The sequence below is a fragment of the Pangasianodon hypophthalmus genome, chromosome 11, assembly GCF_027358585.1.
Source record: "Pangasianodon hypophthalmus isolate fPanHyp1 chromosome 11, fPanHyp1.pri, whole genome shotgun sequence".
Classification (NCBI taxonomy): Eukaryota; Metazoa; Chordata; class Actinopteri; order Siluriformes; family Pangasiidae; genus Pangasianodon; species Pangasianodon hypophthalmus.
In genome coordinates, this window is record NC_069720.1 from 23,533,913 (window position 1) to 23,552,478 (window position 18,566).

General features: G+C 38.4%; 1 protein-coding gene across 4 annotated transcripts in view; it reads right to left on the reverse strand.

Moving 5' to 3' along the window:
- nr5a2 (nuclear receptor subfamily 5, group A, member 2) overlaps window positions 1-18,566 on the reverse strand; it is a 46,274-nt gene that overhangs the window by 15,860 nt on the left and 11,848 nt on the right. For all 4 annotated transcript variants that reach the window (XM_053238228.1, XM_053238227.1, XM_026926135.3 and 1 more), the window contains 2 exons: window positions 3,876-3,995; window positions 344-491 (listed from right to left, as the gene is read on the reverse strand). In XM_053238228.1, the coding sequence (XP_053094203.1) occupies window positions 344-491; window positions 3,876-3,995 (268 nt within the window). The remainder of the gene's footprint in view (window positions 1-343; window positions 492-3,875; window positions 3,996-18,566) is intronic.

Genomic DNA, 18,566 nt, shown 5'->3' on the forward strand with positions numbered 1-18,566 from the left:
TCTATAACACCAATAAAACTTAAATAGAGCAGTAGTACATGATCCTGCAATAATAAGAGCTCCTCATAGCTGTGGGAGGTGTAGTTATGTGATCATTTATGTGAACAGCTTTACTATTTGCATTATAAAGGTTAAGAGCAGGATTTGAGGCCTGGATGGGTGACCACTGCAGCCTCAAGGTACGAGGCAGGGAGTCTGAGGCAGTGGAATGAATAACAGGCACTAGGCTTATCAGACATGGATAGGCAGGGAGAAGACGCCCGTCTCTGGGATTATCCCAAGGTCCGCCAGGAACCTTGGGAGCGAGCGCTCCTCCTTGTCTGTCCTTCTTCCCACTACTCACCTAAGCTGAACAGCACCAGGAACTTGAGGCAGACGAACTCTCTCTGATCCAGCTGAAGGGAGCGCAGCTTGCTCACCAGCTCCTGCGCCCGACTCAGGAGGTTGTTGAGTGTTGCCCCAGCTTGAGACGCAATTAGCGCATAATCCACCTGAAGGGGAAGAGTATGCAAACAGATTGTAAAGGTAAGTGGTCTGCTGAAACGGCGCTGTGCTTGAACATGCAGCTCCAGTACCCCTAATGCACTTCATTTTTATTTCACACAGGCCACATGGATACTGTATATGGGTCAATGGCAGTTTTTTTTTTTTTTTTTTGCATCCAACGGCTATAAGAAAGCAACAATTACACAACAAACATCAAGACTTATGGAGAATAGTTGAAAGGCCTGAGAAAATAGGTGTCGGCTAAAGAACAAGGCTGATCTTGGAAGGCCTGGGGGTGCGAGTGGGCAGGTAGAGGATATGATGAGATAGGAAACATAGTTGAAGGCATATGAATATCCGATATCTCTTGCACACTAGCCCTTGTCCCACGCATGTAAGCGCAAGTACAGCCAGTGTGTGTGTGTGTGTGTGTGTGTGTGTGCACGTATGTGTGTGCTCTCAGCACAGCAGAGACAGTGCACAGGAGTGAGGGTGGAATGATAATCAACATCAAAATAAACAGGGGAAGAGCAGCACGTTTCTCTTTATCCCCAGTGTGTGGACTGTTGGACCCTCGCTCCCTCACTCCCTCGCTCCAGACAAAGGGGGGGGGGGGGGGGGGGGGGGGGGGGGGGTCTAGAGATGCACAAGCATGCAGGTCCCCCAGGCTAGCACGCCCAGGCCTCCTCTTTCAGGTGCACTTAATATCTGCAGCAGCAGCAAATTTGTCTTGGAGGCAAGTCCTTAGCTGCCACTCACTGTAAGCAGGCCATATTAAATTTTTATATTTATTGACAATTCATTACCATAATTGACTGTGCCAGGGTTTCTGGAGGTAGGTAGACGGCTGGCCTCCTAAGAGCAAGGTGGGCTCCCTTGGAGCTAGATTTGCAATTAAAAAATGCAGGTAGACTGTTATTTATTTATTGTGTAAATATGATGAATGATATTTTTAAGTCCAGCCTAGAGAATTCACACTAGTTCTTCCTTCTACGATCTTCCATTAACAAGTAATATTAATATGTTCTTGTAATAAATTACATTCAGAAGCATTTAAAATTGAAAAAAAAATTACATCTGTATTTTAAATATTTAATTTCCAGAATATTTCTGAACTATCTTCTGGATAAATTATGGGAGTTTTGGGGGGGGAAGGAAGACGCAAATAAATTACTAAAATGTTCAAATGCTGGATGCATGCAGTAATGCAGCATATGAAATAATATTCTCAGATTTTGCCAACACTCTTAACACAACTCCATTACTGCTTGATCTTCAGAAAAGACAAAGCACTATATACATTTGATTATAAGGCCAGGGAGTCTGTTTTTTTTTTTTAAAGGGCCGAGATGCTAAAATAATAAAAGAAAAACTAAGAGTGAAGCTATGTTTAAATTAGTGGGAAGTGTGTGTGTGTGTGTGTGTGTGTGTGTGTGAGTGTGTGTGTGTGAGAGAGAGAGAGAGATCTGGCTGTCAGTCCTGGCCTGTTGTAGAATAATAGGACGCAATAGGACACGTGTTTTCTGTTTCTCTCCCCACAGGCTCTTTCAACACCAGCTGTTCATTAGCCAAAATATGCAAATGAGACACAGCCTCCTGCACGTACCCTGTTGCTCTCAGTCAGCCCTCACCACACAATACAGAGACTAGTGAGCAGGCAGAACTCACTAAACACAGAGATTGTCCAACCTCACCGCCAGGCTTAAAGACATTATTCACTTCTAGAGAGAAAATGAACTTGTTTGTAACTGGACGCGCAATACTGCACAGAGAAGATTACTAACAAACACCAGCTCCAGAATGACTGGCACCTTTAACAGGAAATGGGTCAAATTTATCATGTAAATTAAACAATAATTCACTATTCATTACTTTACGATTAAAACGAAACCTCTTTTTTAACTCACATTTTTAACATTTTTGCACAAAATTATATCTAAATAATATTTAAAATGAAAACAAATAAATTGCCATAACTGATTTTTTTTTATTGTTCATTGTCTCTTCTATTTTTGCCTTTGACCACGTCTTAGGTCTTCAGGGTAAAATGAATCGGTTGCGCTCATGTAAAATCCATCACCGTGGGGAAAACAAAAGCGCTTTCAACACAAAATGGGAGCAAAATCAGTGCTCAATCTCAGCTCAGTCTCCAAATTTGGAACCTATTCGGAAACCTGTGGTCTGAATTGAAGAAGGCAGTCCACATGCACCTAAGTGATTAATATAAAACAACTTGAAATCTTCTGTATGGAGTCGTGGACCAGCATGCTTTTATAAGTGTGTCCAGCCTTGTTAGATAGTACACACAGAGGCACAGTGCTCAGTGTATTATTCTCTCCAGGGTCACAAATATTCATTGCTGAAAAACTCAGTGGAATACATGGGGAAAAAAATCTAGTTAAGGAAACTTCTGAAAAAATAAAGTATTTAAAATAAAACTAGGCTACTTTCCCATTTGTTTCTAATATCACTATTCACATGTAATTCATGACTGTAATCATTTAATGCTAAAGCATTCACACAGCTGTTCAGAGACAATGCTGTCATTCCTGCCACACAGCCAGAATGCGGATAAGCGCACCACTGAGAATCCGGTGGTGAAAACTCCCTCACTGTCAAACTCAAATCACGCTAGCAAGACACCCATTTGATCTCCTCATGCGGAAAATTCAGCTTGTCTATCTTATTGTCTTTTTCACACTGAATTAAAGTTGTGAATGGATCCATTTTCAGTTTATGTGCAAAGCCATTCTCGATCCTGACATACTGTCCGTCTAGTGGCTGTTGAATGAGGTTCAGTGAATGTTTCTGTAACTTTAATATTTACGAGTATTTTTGAGCATTTTCTTGAAGTTCACAGTTTGATAAAAGGTGAGAATAAAAAGATTAATAATTAAAACCACATGTTCTACTGGCAATAATCTAGTTATAATGAGTAATTTAAACATTTTGAGTGTGACTGTGTGTGTGTGTGTGTGTGTGTGTGTGTTCTATATGGAATGAAAGGACCCCCTGTGTTGAGAACTTGAGCAAAGCCTGAGGCATCCACCCACTGCCGTTCCTCAGAGACCAGCAAAGTAAATCACAGCTTCTTCCCTCTCCTCTCTTCCTCTCACAGAGCGCGATGGCTCACGCATGCTTAACCAGCTGTTTTATTTATTCGGACTCTGCTGACTTGATAAGAAATGCACAATTGATTATTCTGATCACATTAACTCATACCTATAAGTGTAATCTATTTTTAATGGAGTAGTGACTGCACAGACACGGCCAGTCGATAGGACTTTAAAGGGCGTTGATCCACACTGACGAGATGCCTGATGAGCTCTGTAGGGAGTGCAAATGCAAAAGTAGTCAGGTAAGGGGAAAGGTATGGACTTCAAACTCACCTGTTGCCCTGTAACCAGCAGGATAGAGCCCTCCTTGGCGTGCATCACCTGACGGAAAATGTGGTCAAGGATGAGAAGTTCGCTCCAACAATTTTGGAGAAGCTTCATTTGGTCATCAACCTGAAACGAAAAAGAGAACGTGAGCAAAGAGGGCATCATTTACTTCTCTGGAATTTTATTACATTATATTACTTGGCCTTTGGCTAAGTCAAAGATTTGCAAATCTATTTCAATGCCACGTTCAAGTCAACCTGAAGAAAGGGAAAAGAAACTGAAGTGAAGTGAGTGGCATGTACTTAAAAAAAACTAAATGAAAGATTTCCAAGCTTATTTTCACACCAATCCAGGATCTTAATGAAGAGCTCCCCAGTGCTTATATCCTTTATACGTTTATATGCTAAAAAACCCCGTAGATTACAAAGAAAAAAAAAAACTGGCATGTCAAAGATATGGTTTTATGTAAATAAGGAAATTGTTCATTGTTTTATGGTATTAAAAATGATATTAAAATTTTTTTCCTTTAATTTTTTTTTTCCTTTTATTTACTCTTTGGCTATAATTTTACAGAATTTGATGCCAAATTAAAAATAAACTAATATACATAAGAATTTTACAAAAGAACTTAATTTTAATAAGAATTTTTTTTTTTAAAAAAAGGTGAGGACAGCCTCAAAACGAAACAATGTCTACTCCAGCCTCAAATTTTGCTTCCCTCTGATATTACTTTGACCGGAATGATTTTTTTCTTCTCTGTGCCTAAATTAACTAGCTACAATAACTTGAATAAAGCAACTAGCCACGATAACATTATTGCTAGGGACTGTGTGGTTGATAGTTAGGTTAGCTTTTTGGTTATCTTGCTAATCTTGCCTTGCATGCATCAAACTCTTCACAAATAATAATAATGCTTGTCATGTTGTCTGCTTGTTAGAGAATAAAAGCTATTCATATTGTAAATGTTTGATTGTGCTTTCGGTTCTTTCCACACGATCATCCGCTCTTATGTATATGATCTATGGTGGTGCTCATGTCGTCACTCAACACAACTAAACTCTTTCACCAGTGCCCTAATGTGGTGCCAGTGTATATTATTAGTATTTGCTCATTCTGTGCAAATCATTTGGAATAAACAGTCAGACAAATAGGCTACTGATTAGATATCTATGTACTCTTCTTCCAAAACTCTCCATCAGACATCTTCAGTTCCTCCAGTACATGCGAGTGAGCCAGTCACTGTCCTGATAAGGATTTTTAAATAATTACACAGATGCAGTTTTTCCACATTAAACCTGTCAGTGGGACCAAAGTCCAGAAAAAAACATGCACAAGGAGTCTCCCGTGAAGCCAAAAGTTCACCGCAAAAAAGGGTAGGTTTATTAACATGAGCGTATTGAACATGGTGCCTCATTTACTGCTTTCATTCATTTGTCTTCAGTAAATAGTTTTCCTAGCCAGGGCTAAATTAATAACTTGTATATATTTTGGGAAATAAATTAAAATAAAATAACTAATAAACTAGTAAACTAAGTTCATTAAGCATCACAGACTGCTACGTTCAAAAATAACTGCGCGAGAAGGTGGGGATTGGTCAGAATATTTTTGAAAGTGGGAAGAAGTTTGATTTAAAAAAAAAAAAAGTAATTCAGTATGTAATGTGCACACTCACAGCAATTTTCCCTCAGTGCTCCATATCTGAGTTTCATGTGTTTCATTATTTCTTTTCTTTCTTTTTCTCTGCCCTCTTTCAATCATTCATGTTCCTTGTTTGTTTGTTTTTTTTTAATCTCCCTTACCTGTTCACCTGTCTGGTTAATGTTTGTGTAAAAGTCCAAGAACATAGTGCTATGACATTTGTTATTTTCTACGCACCTATAAGTGCAAAACTGAATTTTCAAGTTCATTTTTTTTTATCATAATTGTTTAGCATATCTGTAGTAATAGTTTAAATGTAAAAAGTGTACATATATTGACAACCATTTCAAATTAGTTTAATGTATACAGTGCATGACTCATCTGAGTATACAGTAAATCTAAATAAAATATTTTCCCTTCTCAAATGGTGTATTTACTAGTTGCTCTTTTTAAATTAAACTTTAAATTACAAAACATTATTTTTAAAACGAAAGGTAACATTCTTTTTGTAAATGTCTGTAAAATAACAGTAATTACCCGTTTTTTTCTGAATTAGTGTAGTATTTAATTTTTGCTGTTTTCTTACGATAATAATTTACGTTTTTGTTTTTTATTTATTAAAACTTATTAAAATGTAAATTGATGTCATTTTTAAGTAAGTTTTATTAAAATGTATAGTATTTAATTTTTGCTGTGTTGTTACAATAATAATAACAACAATAATAATAATAATAATAATAATAACAATAATTTACATTTTAATAAGTTTTATTAAAATGCAAATTACTGTGAAATAAACAAAATTATCCCTATGTCCATTATTATAATATTTTACAGTATATCTGTGTCAGTTTACCACTTGCTAAATAATGGTGTTTGTCCTTGTTCTAGAAGGTTCATTATGATAATTTAACATTTCACAGTTTATCTGTGTCAATTTTAACATGGTTAAAGAGTGTAATTTATTTATTTATTTTTTTCGTGGAACCCCTGCTGCTAGTCTTCTTGCTTTTCTCTTTCAGATTTTTGCGCATTTTTGCAAACGTATTTCCTTAAAATGTCCCCTACAATTTCCTACATCCTTACTGCCTTTCATGTGACCAGACGTCATCCTCCTTCTAACACATTCATTCCATCAGTAATCTGATTTGAACTCAGACACACATCAGCTGTCCTCTTTCTCACCTGCTGTGTCACCACTGTTCCCTGTTGCTAATTAATCTGTTTGTGCAGAGGTGTTACTCTACTCTACGTTTATCGGCTGTGATTATTTCGGTGCTCTGTGATGATGTTCCCTGGCTCCTGCGACTGTGGGAACCTGATGTGACGTGGTTCACCTGGAAGCCAAGCTCTGGGAACAACAGCACCATTGTCACTGCTGTGTGGCTCTCATGGCTCAGGGGATCTCAGGGCATCAATGATTACACAGTGTAGTCAGGAGCACGCTGACCAGAGGACATGAGAAATGAGGAAAAAAAACCCAAAACTCTTCCCTTCCCTTCATCCTGTTCCATGCAAACATCGTCTTATCAAGAGTGTCAACGGAAAATAGTTGTGCTTCTGATACTCACCTGTTGGCATATGGGGTGAATCGCACAAAAAAAGAGACACTTCAAGGTATTCGAAAAGTAAGCACATACTCATAAGAGAAAATAGCTAGGCAAAGAATAAACCTATATCATTTATCTTATTGCCTTGAGAGGCGCCATCAGCATCAGCACCTCCGACCAAGTATTTTGACTAAAATTTTATTTCCGTATTGCAGTCATAACAAGCTCAAAAAGCAGCTGATAAGATAAGCTTAACAAAAGCTAAACCATAAACTACATATACTGAAGCTACTGTACTTCAGAACAAGGCAAATCACCATCCTGATTCATTTAACACTCAAATATTCACTACTGCAGCTCTTTTACAAGTCTTTTTAACTGTTCCTGTTCAAGACTACTCCACATACTGCATACATTTATGTAAAAGACCAGCATGAACCCCAGGCTCCAAAATATCTACAGCACAGTCCTGTCTACAGATTTCTGGGCTTCGAGTAAGTCAAGCATTTGCCAAGGCTAGACAGAAATCTGTCATTTGTCCCCATTTTTTTAGACAATCTTTTTTAAAGCTGTTGTCAGGAAGGTCTGTCCCCTTAAATCTCCAGCATGGCCTATCTTTTTGGATCATTAAACAAGGACCAGAATGCCATGGGGCAGCGGGGGAAGTCCATTAAGGTTAGGAGACTGAGGGAGATATGACAAAGAGACAGAAAATGCATCTCTAGTGTAGTTTCTGTCTTTTCTCTGTCAGACTTCTCTCTTCCCTGCCTGTCAGAGGAGAAATCAGTCTCTTTCAGATATTTCAGATCTTTTATAATGCAGATTTATTTTTTTTTTATATATATATTCTGCATTATCTGTATTTTCAGTGAGTAAAGTGCAACTGTGCAAAAATCTTTATAACCAGGGGTTTAATGGTTTAATTCTCAGAAACCTAAGCTGCGAAATTAATAAAAACTTTAATTAAAAAGTCCCAAATTCATGGCTACAGTTTTTCAATAAAAAAAAATCCCTGAATTCACAATAATATCCACTACTGACACAGAAAATGTATTACATTTAAAGCTTTGGAATGATGGGAATCACTTTGCAGCTCTTATTGTCATAGCACCTCCAAGCCCAGATCACAGACTAGCTTTCAATATTTCATAGAATATTTCATAGAACTTTTTCAATATTTCAAAATCACTAGTACTTTCACAAACACCTTTCTCTCAGTACTTACAACTAAAGATGCACATCCTCAAAATAATCAATCACATTACAGTAATTCAGGCACTGATACATCAATGTCTCGATCAGCTGGTTAGCCTTTACCTACACTACACTACACTACACTACACTACACTACACTACACTACACTCTAGGTATTATGGAAATAAATCTTTTTAAAACAAAAGGTACAGTGATTAAGCATGGTATGTTCAGTTATTTTCAAATGTAAATGAAGTCCAGAATGATGATAATGGAGCATACCAAATTGCCAAAACCCGGCTATCCTTCTCCCTCTTCATGTTTTTGGTAGAGTGCCACAAGCATTGTTAAGAGAGAATAACGAGGGTACACAGCTGGAACTGCTTTTAATAAGTAGCTTTTTTTTTATTTGAAGTGCCTTAATGACCAGATTAATGGAATCACAAAAGACTGTCCCAAAATGACATTTACATAAAGACGTGAGGGGGGGCAAAAAAGAAATGGCACATGAATCCTTTTGACTTCTTGGATGTGGATTAGTGTGGCTGCTGGGGAAACCTACGGGTGGGGTTTGAAGTCACTTCAATGAGACTGTAGGACAGCGCAGGAGCTTTGAGTCATCTTCGGTGGACATCTGTTCATTCGCCCGTCACATACACTTCCTTTCCTCCGTTTGATGCAAATTAATTTTTTCATGGTGAGCGGATTTCGTATAGATTAATGGTATGAGAATTTACATTTACGACATTTGGTAGACACCCTTATCCAAAACGACTAACATTTATCTCATTTATACAACTGAGCAGCTGCAGGTTGCGGGCCCGAGGTAGCGCAGGGATTTAAACGCATGACCAATCAGTAGACCAACGGCTTAACCACTGAACTGCCACTGCTCCATTAATACACTATTACTCTCCTAAACTCTGCTTTACTATACCTTTACTATACTACACTATACTACTACTACTATCTACTTTACTATACTATTTACTGCGAATAGTGAGTACAACATGAACATGAAATTTCATGACTAAAAAATATCTATAGGTGCTTAACTATTCAGAGCCCTAGTACTGTGATTCAGGTTTGAAACATAGAATGTTACTACATAGCTACACACCAGCCAGAAATTATTAAAACTGTGTCTTCTCTGTGGCTTCTCATTGGGGATAAGTGTATATACCTACATCAAGCGACAGAGATCATAATTACAATGTAGTTGATCCTTGGTTGTAATAATAATAATAATAATAATAATAATAATAATGAGGCTCCAGGGAAGATGTAGCGATCCTCCAGTCCCATGAGGCAACTCAGAGATCCACGTGGTAATGCAGAAATCCACAAGGCTTTGGTATCTTGCTGCGGATGCTCAGGACTGAGAGTTCATGTGGCCTCTCGTTTCTCTGATCCAGTGGAAATCTCCCTGCATGTTTATCATGGCAAGGCCTCTGTTTGCTCCCCTGCGTCCACAGCTCGAGGTGATAAGCACGCTGGGACTTTGAGCAGCAGGTGGCCACCCGTCACTGTAGGCACATTTCTCTATACTCATAGTCCTCTGGAGACTAGCCTGAGATCTCACTTTCTCTTGGTTTAAATTAGTTTCAGTTACTGCTCTTAATGTGCCTGATATTCAGAATGTCAGTGTTCAATAGCAAAGCTAAAGCAGTGCACCAGTGAACACTCACAAAAGTCATTCACAGCACTACAGTTCGGCTCAAATGATCTGAGAGCAGCTGACGGGCAGCAAATTATGACATAGACATCAGCTTTGAGCAGCTGTTAGGGGCCTGTAGTTTTGATGTACTGTACATATACATTCACAGTTCAATGTCATTTTGAAATTTCACTGCTGAGCGTAATAAAAGCGATACGACTACGATGCAGAGAAAACAATCCCGTATGGTATAATTACATTATTTTCACTGGAAAAAAAAACAGGAATGGGGAAAATAAAATCTGGTACTCAAAACTAATATCGAGGGCAGGACCCTTTTTTTTTTACCATCTCTCTTGCACTGTGAGTGTGTGTATGAGATGGATGATTATCAAGGGTATATACGGTATGCTCAGATTTAGAACCAGGTATCCTTGTCTGCTCCATTGTTAAACCGAGGATCCTGATTGGCTCCACCTCAGAAGGAGGGAGACTGATCAGTTCCCACGCTGACCACATTAACAGACTCGTCAGACTGACCCTTGACCTGTAAAACCCACTGCGTTCGATCGCAGCATCCAGCGCCATGTTATAGCAGCCAGAAAACAATAAACAGTGGTAGTAACCTTTGCTAGGCTATGAGCTGACCTGAGAGCAGTTGGGTATTTTCTCCTAGAACAGCTGAGATAAGGCTTTACGGAAGACTGATCTGTGACCTGTGACCTGTGTGTAAACCAGCTTATTCATGCAGAGGAATACAGTGGTGTAGTACGAAATAAAAAAATAGCTGCAGTGGTAATACAGTGCTGGAATGACCAGGACCAAACTGATCAGTGCCTATGACTAATACATTTTAAACATTAAATCATTCTCAACTCTCATTTTTGATAAATAATATACATTGGAAATGAATTTATTTCCTAAATTATTATTATTACAACTGAGATTATTCAAAACCTGGAATTCTTTACTAATACATTATTGATCATTTTTATATTTTTAATTAATAATCTGTATGTAAGTTAATAAATACAACAATTCATTTTATAAGAATAATTGCTAAATTACTATTTAGCTACAGGGTCTGAAAAGAGAAATAGACTAAAACAGCTGCAGATCATTCTAGGACAAACAATACACAGTCACGTTTGCTAATTAATGCAAACAGCCTACCTAATATTTAGCAAAGAACCCCTATGTTATTAATATGAATAATTACCATGTAGATTCATGAGATTTTGAATGATATAATAAACCTATACTCACACCTACAAACTTAAAATCCAGCCTAAAAATAAGGAAGACAATGTAGATGATTATAAATACACATGATTAACAAATATATTTTGAATATTGCCATGTATTTTCTTTACACTTGTTCTGAGCTACACTGGCAGACTTCAGCTTCACTGCGCAGAGAGAAAGAGCAGGAGCAGAAAGAAAGAAAGACTGGAAAGAGGTTATGAGAAGTACATCTGAGCTCTTGAACATTGTTGTTCCTCTATGGCATGCTCATAACATGTTTTGGGGGAAAGAAAAATCAACCAAACAACAACAACAGGAAAAAAAAAAATAGGAAGAGCCTCAAAGTCTCTTACTGTGGATCGGAGAGCTTAAAGCTAAGAAGCTATCAACTAATTATCAAAAACAGAGCAGAGTCTAATCAATTATTCAGCTGAACATTAGTCTCCTAATATACATGAAGTCAAGGGAGCAAGAGCTCCCTGAAGTACAACCACACACACAAATACACTCTGCCTCTCCACCCCACCTCCTGCCAAAGCGCAGTGAGAAAATAATGCTCTCCAAATTCAAAATGAGTTCTGTGCAGTGCATCGACTGGCTATCGATCCACCACTGGTGCTCAATCTACAACACACAAACACACACACGCTCCCACGCTCAGACTGACCGCCACATTTTCATTTGATTTTATTTCCCATATAGTGTTTTCCCTCGATTTTTCAATTTATGGAGGTCTTTATTGGCTCTCAATATTTATTACTTTCGTGTGACATGTTGATGGACAGAAGGAAATGACTGCTGATTGGCTGGGGGAAGGGAACGAATGCGGCCTGACTGGGATTATTCAGCTGGACGGTCTGAGTGCCAGCGTGATGGCTTTATGCATGTGTTTTTCTACAGGGCTGCATGCTTTTATCCTGCAGAATCTCTCCCATGGTATTCCTTTCTCACAATAGCATCTTCTTTAGACAGCAGATTAATTGTTGCTTTATGAAACTTGAAATTGGCCAACTAATTGATATAACATCAATCGTACAACGAAAGATCCACTTTGTTTTTATACATGTGCATTATTTATTTATTAGTAATGAAAGTTTAAATCCCAGGATCACACTTATGTATTTGAAAAATATCCAACCCATTATATAGAATATATAATCCATTTATTTCTAGAGTTTTTTTTTTTTTCATCAGTGCAATAATCACTGTGGTATAATTACAGGATGGGTGATGATACTTAATTTCAGCTAAAAGTATTATAATGTGGAACTTACTAGAATAAATCCAAGGAAAACACATGTGCAGCTCCTCATATATAAAGCATTTTGGACAGCTCTGTAATCGTATTTGTCTCAGCATTTAAATCACAACAGCTGAGTCTAACATTAAAACCACTGTCATTGAATCATGTTTTTTTCCCCTACATATCTGTTCTGAACTTTACATATTTCAGTCCTACTTTGCTTCAGGAATCATCACCCCCCACTCTTTCATCTTCTCTGAGTATTCCCCATAAAGCAAGAATGCTATTTTAATAACTTAAAAATGTTCCTGTATGTAATGTGTATGGAAGCATTTAAGAAAGTACCGTGCCAGCTCCAGCCAAAAGACTGAAGGAGAGTGACCAAAAAAAAAACAAACAAAAAAAACTGTGATTTAAAACTCTATAATAAACAGGTGGCTTTGTCCTCTCCTGTCTGAGGTCCCTGCAGCTCCCGCCTCGTCTTAACTCTGCATAACACTGCACAGCTGAAACTCACATAGCATTCAGCACAACACAAATCCAAGCCCACACGCCGGTTAAATATAAGTGTAAACCTAAACCGCATGCCAGTCTTTCCGACCAGCACACTTATCTATTGTCTTTGGCCCCTTTCAGCACGTCCAGAATAGATGGCAGAAAAAAAAGGCAAAAATAGACATCGAAGACAACTGCTGACAGATAGAGAGAGGCGGTGGACAGAGGCTGTCAGCCTCGGACCTGCACCTATTACAGGCTGATAATTAATCAGTGAGTCACACTGGAGAAAGAAACTAAGACTTCAATGTGCAAAACTAAAAGCAAAGTAAGAACCCCGAGTGCATGCCAAGGAACAGAGTCACCAGGTTTGGTTTAACAGGTTTTTTTTTCATCTAAAAAGGAATAAAAAGATACATTACAGAGAGGAATGTGAACTATGTCTGTTTTATATAAAGCAAGTCCCCAGTACTAAAAGTTTTTATACTTTTCATATTTTATAGCTTCATTTTTAAACCCGTCAGTAAGAACAGGTGTAAACCTATAGTGGCTTTGTGAATGTAGCGCACATTAGTGTGCCATATGTCAGGTGATATTTGGGTAGTTGGAGAAGGGACAAATTATCGAGACATTTAAGTGGCATTTTTATTGTTGCTCTCATGAACTTTAGTCCAAAATAGCAGAGGTGCAGTGAGGCCACAGGGACCTTTGAACTCTAAAGAAAAGAATACATAGTGCAAGAATTTTATTATTTGCACACCACAGGCAATATTTGGACAACGGCAATTTCTCTTTCAACATTGTTTCTGCAATTAGAGTACTTTCCATTTATTACTTTTGGATATCTATTCATTCTCAAATGCATCCTGCTCATCCAGCCCTAATGCGACTGTGGCATTGGGGGCTGCAACTGTATTCTGCATATATCTCTTAAGAAGCTAAAATTTACTTTAATAATCACAAGATCTAGATCTAGACACTAAATTCCATAAAAAAACACTGAAACCTATTAAATGATCTGAATTGATTTCTCTTTGTCTGCTTTCTGCTGCTCCAAGCCACAACAATGAGATAAGGAGCATGAAAAAAAGTGACCCATGTATAGACGCTCGTCTGCGGAATAACACAAGAGCTGGATGAGTCTGTCAGCTCTACGGCAAGAACCTAGAGTTCACGGCAAGCTTTTATCCCTCATCAAAGCAACAAGTGGAGGAGCAGACCCCTGTCCGCCCACTGTGGGTCATCTCTGGAGTCCCTCCAACAACCCTGCAGGGAGTTCGGACCCTAAATCTTTTCTTTTAACAAGTGCACACACTTCCTTCCTCCTCTCAACCATGTCTCTGAGGCACGACAGCAGCTTTCTGGGGATGGAGCGAGACACCCGAGCTGTGCTCAGCTGTTTCAGGGGAACACTGCAGTCAGGAGGCAAGCACTTCACAGCTGACCACAACAATCAATGAATTATACGTAGTGACTATCGCGAGGAACAAAAAGGAAACAGGGAGTAAGGAGTTCATGTAATAATAAACATCTGCACTCTTTTACACGTCTAATGCTTTATTGGGTAGAGTATTCCAATGGTATTTAATTCATTGTGCTGCTCTAGGATTCATATATGCAAGTTCTGTCTCATTTATGATTCATAGACTTCTACACCTTGCTTCCTCTCTCCTGATGTAATATAAAAACATAGAAATCAGACCTGCTAATCCATAAGCCTGTAGCTGAGAAAGGAGACAGTTTCAACTGACAACGTCTGTGGAAGAAGTCTATGGATAAAAGAGAGAAACTGAGAGAAAAAAGTGAAAGAAAGATAGAGAAATATGTACAGGAGCATGCCTTACAAAAACTCACATGCCATCTCAAATTGTGGCTGCCGGTGAGCATGGGGATATCATCTATCAGTGGACAAATGTGGGATATGAGAACGCTGCTCCTCAAATGAAATAATATATCTTTGAAAGCTTACGCCTGCGACCAGGCCCAGAGCCCATATATCAAGTCTGAATGCTTGGTGGATCCGGTCCAGGGGCCATTAACCTCCCACCTGTTTCCCCCCCTGTCCTTCAGCATGCACCCCTGCCCTTGGTGCCTTGTTCATCCACTCTACAGCCCCCCAAACTGCACTGCAATGTAAAGCAACGCAGGGCCCTGCTGGGATAATTCAAATGCAATGGACCAGGGACACGATTACAAATCTGTGGCTGCGTGTACTGGGCTGTTTGTCAGTGCGTACCCGACTGACCTGCACCAAAACGCTGTTACCGGATGTTATGTGTGTGTGTATATGTGTGTGTGTGTGTGTGTGTGTGTGTGTGTGTACATCAGGAGAAAGGGGGTAATATAAATTGCCTTCAAGTTCACAGATCGCATCTGCAACGCCTTATTAATTCCTGTAGATATGGGCTCTGTTGGAAATTATAGTCTCTAACCCACACTCCTAAAATTGGACTGTCAGACATTGGGGGGAAAAAAAGGGTGTTTGAGTGCAATTTACAAAAGTAATATTAATGGACAGTGAAATCTATACAGTCAACTACCAATGTGGAGGTGCAATATTCACACAAAACCAAAGACCAAAGAAAAAAACCAAGTAAGTGCGTTTACTCGCTGTGCTGATCAACACATGCTGCTAGTGAATCAACTGTAACAGGCTAAAATTCAGCATCACTTTACCTTCATTTGGTTAAGTGATGCCTACTGTGTGTTATTAAGGCCTCAATAATAGATCAATACAATTACACTGACTAATTACACCCAATTAAATCAAATTCATTTCCAACATCTAGAGAGTGAGAATACCTATTCTATTAGAGCCTATACCTAATAGAGAGCTCTCAGCAGGTGAAAAAACATGTGAATTAATGACTGAGCCTCATTGAACCCAGTGCTCCATGCTCTCTCTTCTCTGCTCTGCAGCTGCTTTTCCAATAAGCACAAGCCTTGCGGCTGGGTACAACGTAAAGAACAAGACCTTAATACACTCCTGCATGGCTTAACGGTGGGCCTGGTATTGTCATTCGCTTCACTGAGAAGGAAAAAAAAGAGCTTTTCTGGACTGTCCCCAAGCAGCCATGAACAGGTAAAAATAAATATGGGCACCACATGTTGAGGAACTGTAAGCTTTGCATGGGTGACTTTTATCAGCTCAAAGGACTAAATATACACCTAACGGGTTCATTCATGCCGTGATGAAGTTTACCTTTAACACTACATGCTGTATTGGGAAAGAGGGACACATAGAAGAATAATGAAATGTATGGCGAATCTGTGTATTTTGGTCCTATTGTGTAGCGAGGAAAACTGCAGTACATGCATCCTATCTATTAAACAATGGCAGGGAGATCACAATGAAAAGGCCAATCTCTCTGTGGACGTGAATCACTCCCCACGTCAAATGCTAACAGCAGGGCCGGGAGAAGACAGGCACGCATGGGTCTGACAACAAGGAAAGAGTGCATCTGTTTCCCCCTCTCCACCTCTCTGTGCCCAGCTCACGCATTCAGCACACACTGGCCACTTATACACACATTCACCGATAACCGAGCAACACAGAACAAAACACACAGACCCACTCACACATGCACCAATGCATGTGCCTGCACACAAACACAATAACTGGTTCACAGGAAACAAACATTTTGAAGTGATATGTTTAAGTATTTGAAAAATACAAATAAAACAAAGTCATGGTTTTTTTAAGGAATGTGAACTACTGTATACGTGTCATGTATATCGACAACTAAACTAAATGTAAATTATATTCTGTTTATTATAATATTGTCATGAAATGTATTATTATAATAATATATTGACCTTAGTATATTACCAATAAAATCACTCAAGCTCAAATCCAGAATCACCTACAAAAAATGTACAGAATTAAAAATAAAAAAAAACCTCTTAACCCTTTAAACTCTCAGCTTATAATTCTGTTATTCATCTTAAATCATACTATTGAGTAACTACAGTGACACTAGTAGGAAAGGTATGTATTTACCATAGTGTGGAATGAAGGTCTGGACTCGACGGGCCTGGGAGTTTAAGGTGTTAAAACAATGATTAAAGTGTCAACTAAAATGGAGATAATAAGCTCACAGCACATCTATAGACTCATTATTAATATTATTATCAGAGTTGAACTTTTTCCCAAAAGTGTATGAACTAACCACTAGAATATGTGTGCTCTGCCTCTCTCTTTTATTCATCTGAACACAATAGGGAGCTCTATTTAGAGGGCTATTCACGACAAAATATTTATGAGTGCTGTAACTAAGTCCACCTTATGGAAACTAAATCTTTAAACATTTGGAGGACGTTTCACAGCCGACTCTATTACCAGGGAATTTCTTTTGTTCTTAGGAGGCTAATAATAGTGACGCAGATGAAGGTGTATTTATAGTGGCCTTGCAGTTCCCCAGATCCTCTGACAAGCCTCATATTCGCTTGCATTTCCTCTGTTTATTAAACACTACCTGCGGCTTTGTCATTAGCATGCTCAAGAGGATGTTAAACATCGAGTACAAACAAAAGTCAGTGACAGATTATTTTCCCTGAACGCTTCAGATGAAACACCTAGTGTTCCACTACGAGTGTGTATAGTAGCGTGAGGTAAAAGGCACCAAGAGCAAGTGTGTAACTGCCTTTCAACATGTGTTTGACAAAGTTTTTGCGAGTTTGTTGTACTATCATATTGTGTATTTGATAAGAAACCTCCTCCATTAATTATGGTCAAACACACTATCCTCACTTACGTTTAAAGGCTAAGTCAACTAGAAATGTTTTCGAGCACCATGATAAGAACATTACACTATCCATAGAAAGCGAGAAAAAAAAAAAATTATGAGTGTGTTACTGTGATCAGAAAATACATGATATACATGATAGATGAGGACACTTTTAAATAATACTTTTAAAATAAAGTACCATTATATATTATAAAATAAATTTAAAAATGTGATGATTTGATTAACCATAGAAGACTAAGACCAGTCATTTTAAGTTATTTTTATACAGTATTATAGTATAATGAATTTAATACCTCCTGCAGTGTTAGATGTCACTTGTCCTCTTTAAAAAAATGCCATGACATACCAAAAACATGGATATTGGGTTATCTTACTGTGTATCATACAGTGAACTTTTCAAGCTTTGCCACCTCTAGTAAAAATACTTTCTCATTTCTCTGGATACATACTGATGAGACAAAATCAAATATCTAGTGACAGGAGAAATAATCAGTAATAATCAGTAATCAATAATCTGTGCTATAGCTTGATTTATGAATGACACAGTACCAATCAGGAAAATACATAAAGGAAAGCAATAAATATTAACACATTGGTTTGGGGTCAATTTCCAAAAAGCTTTGCAGCATAAAAAATGCTAAATGGTAGCGCTTTTATAATCTTTTTTTAAAATATATAATTTAGAATTATAATCAACATTTTCTCTACCAGTTAAAATGAACTTAACTCTGTGATGCTTTTGGGAAACCTGGCTCTGATCTGTTAGCAGGAAGCCACGTTATTTTACCCCGGTGCTATTTTCCCGTGCTAAAGCTGCTGCTAGGTAAAGCCTGTTGAAACAGGGCAGGATCCTCTCATGCACCCTTAGTATCTACAAGCCTCAAGTCTTTGTGCCTAACAATAACTGAACAAGTATCCACTAATTA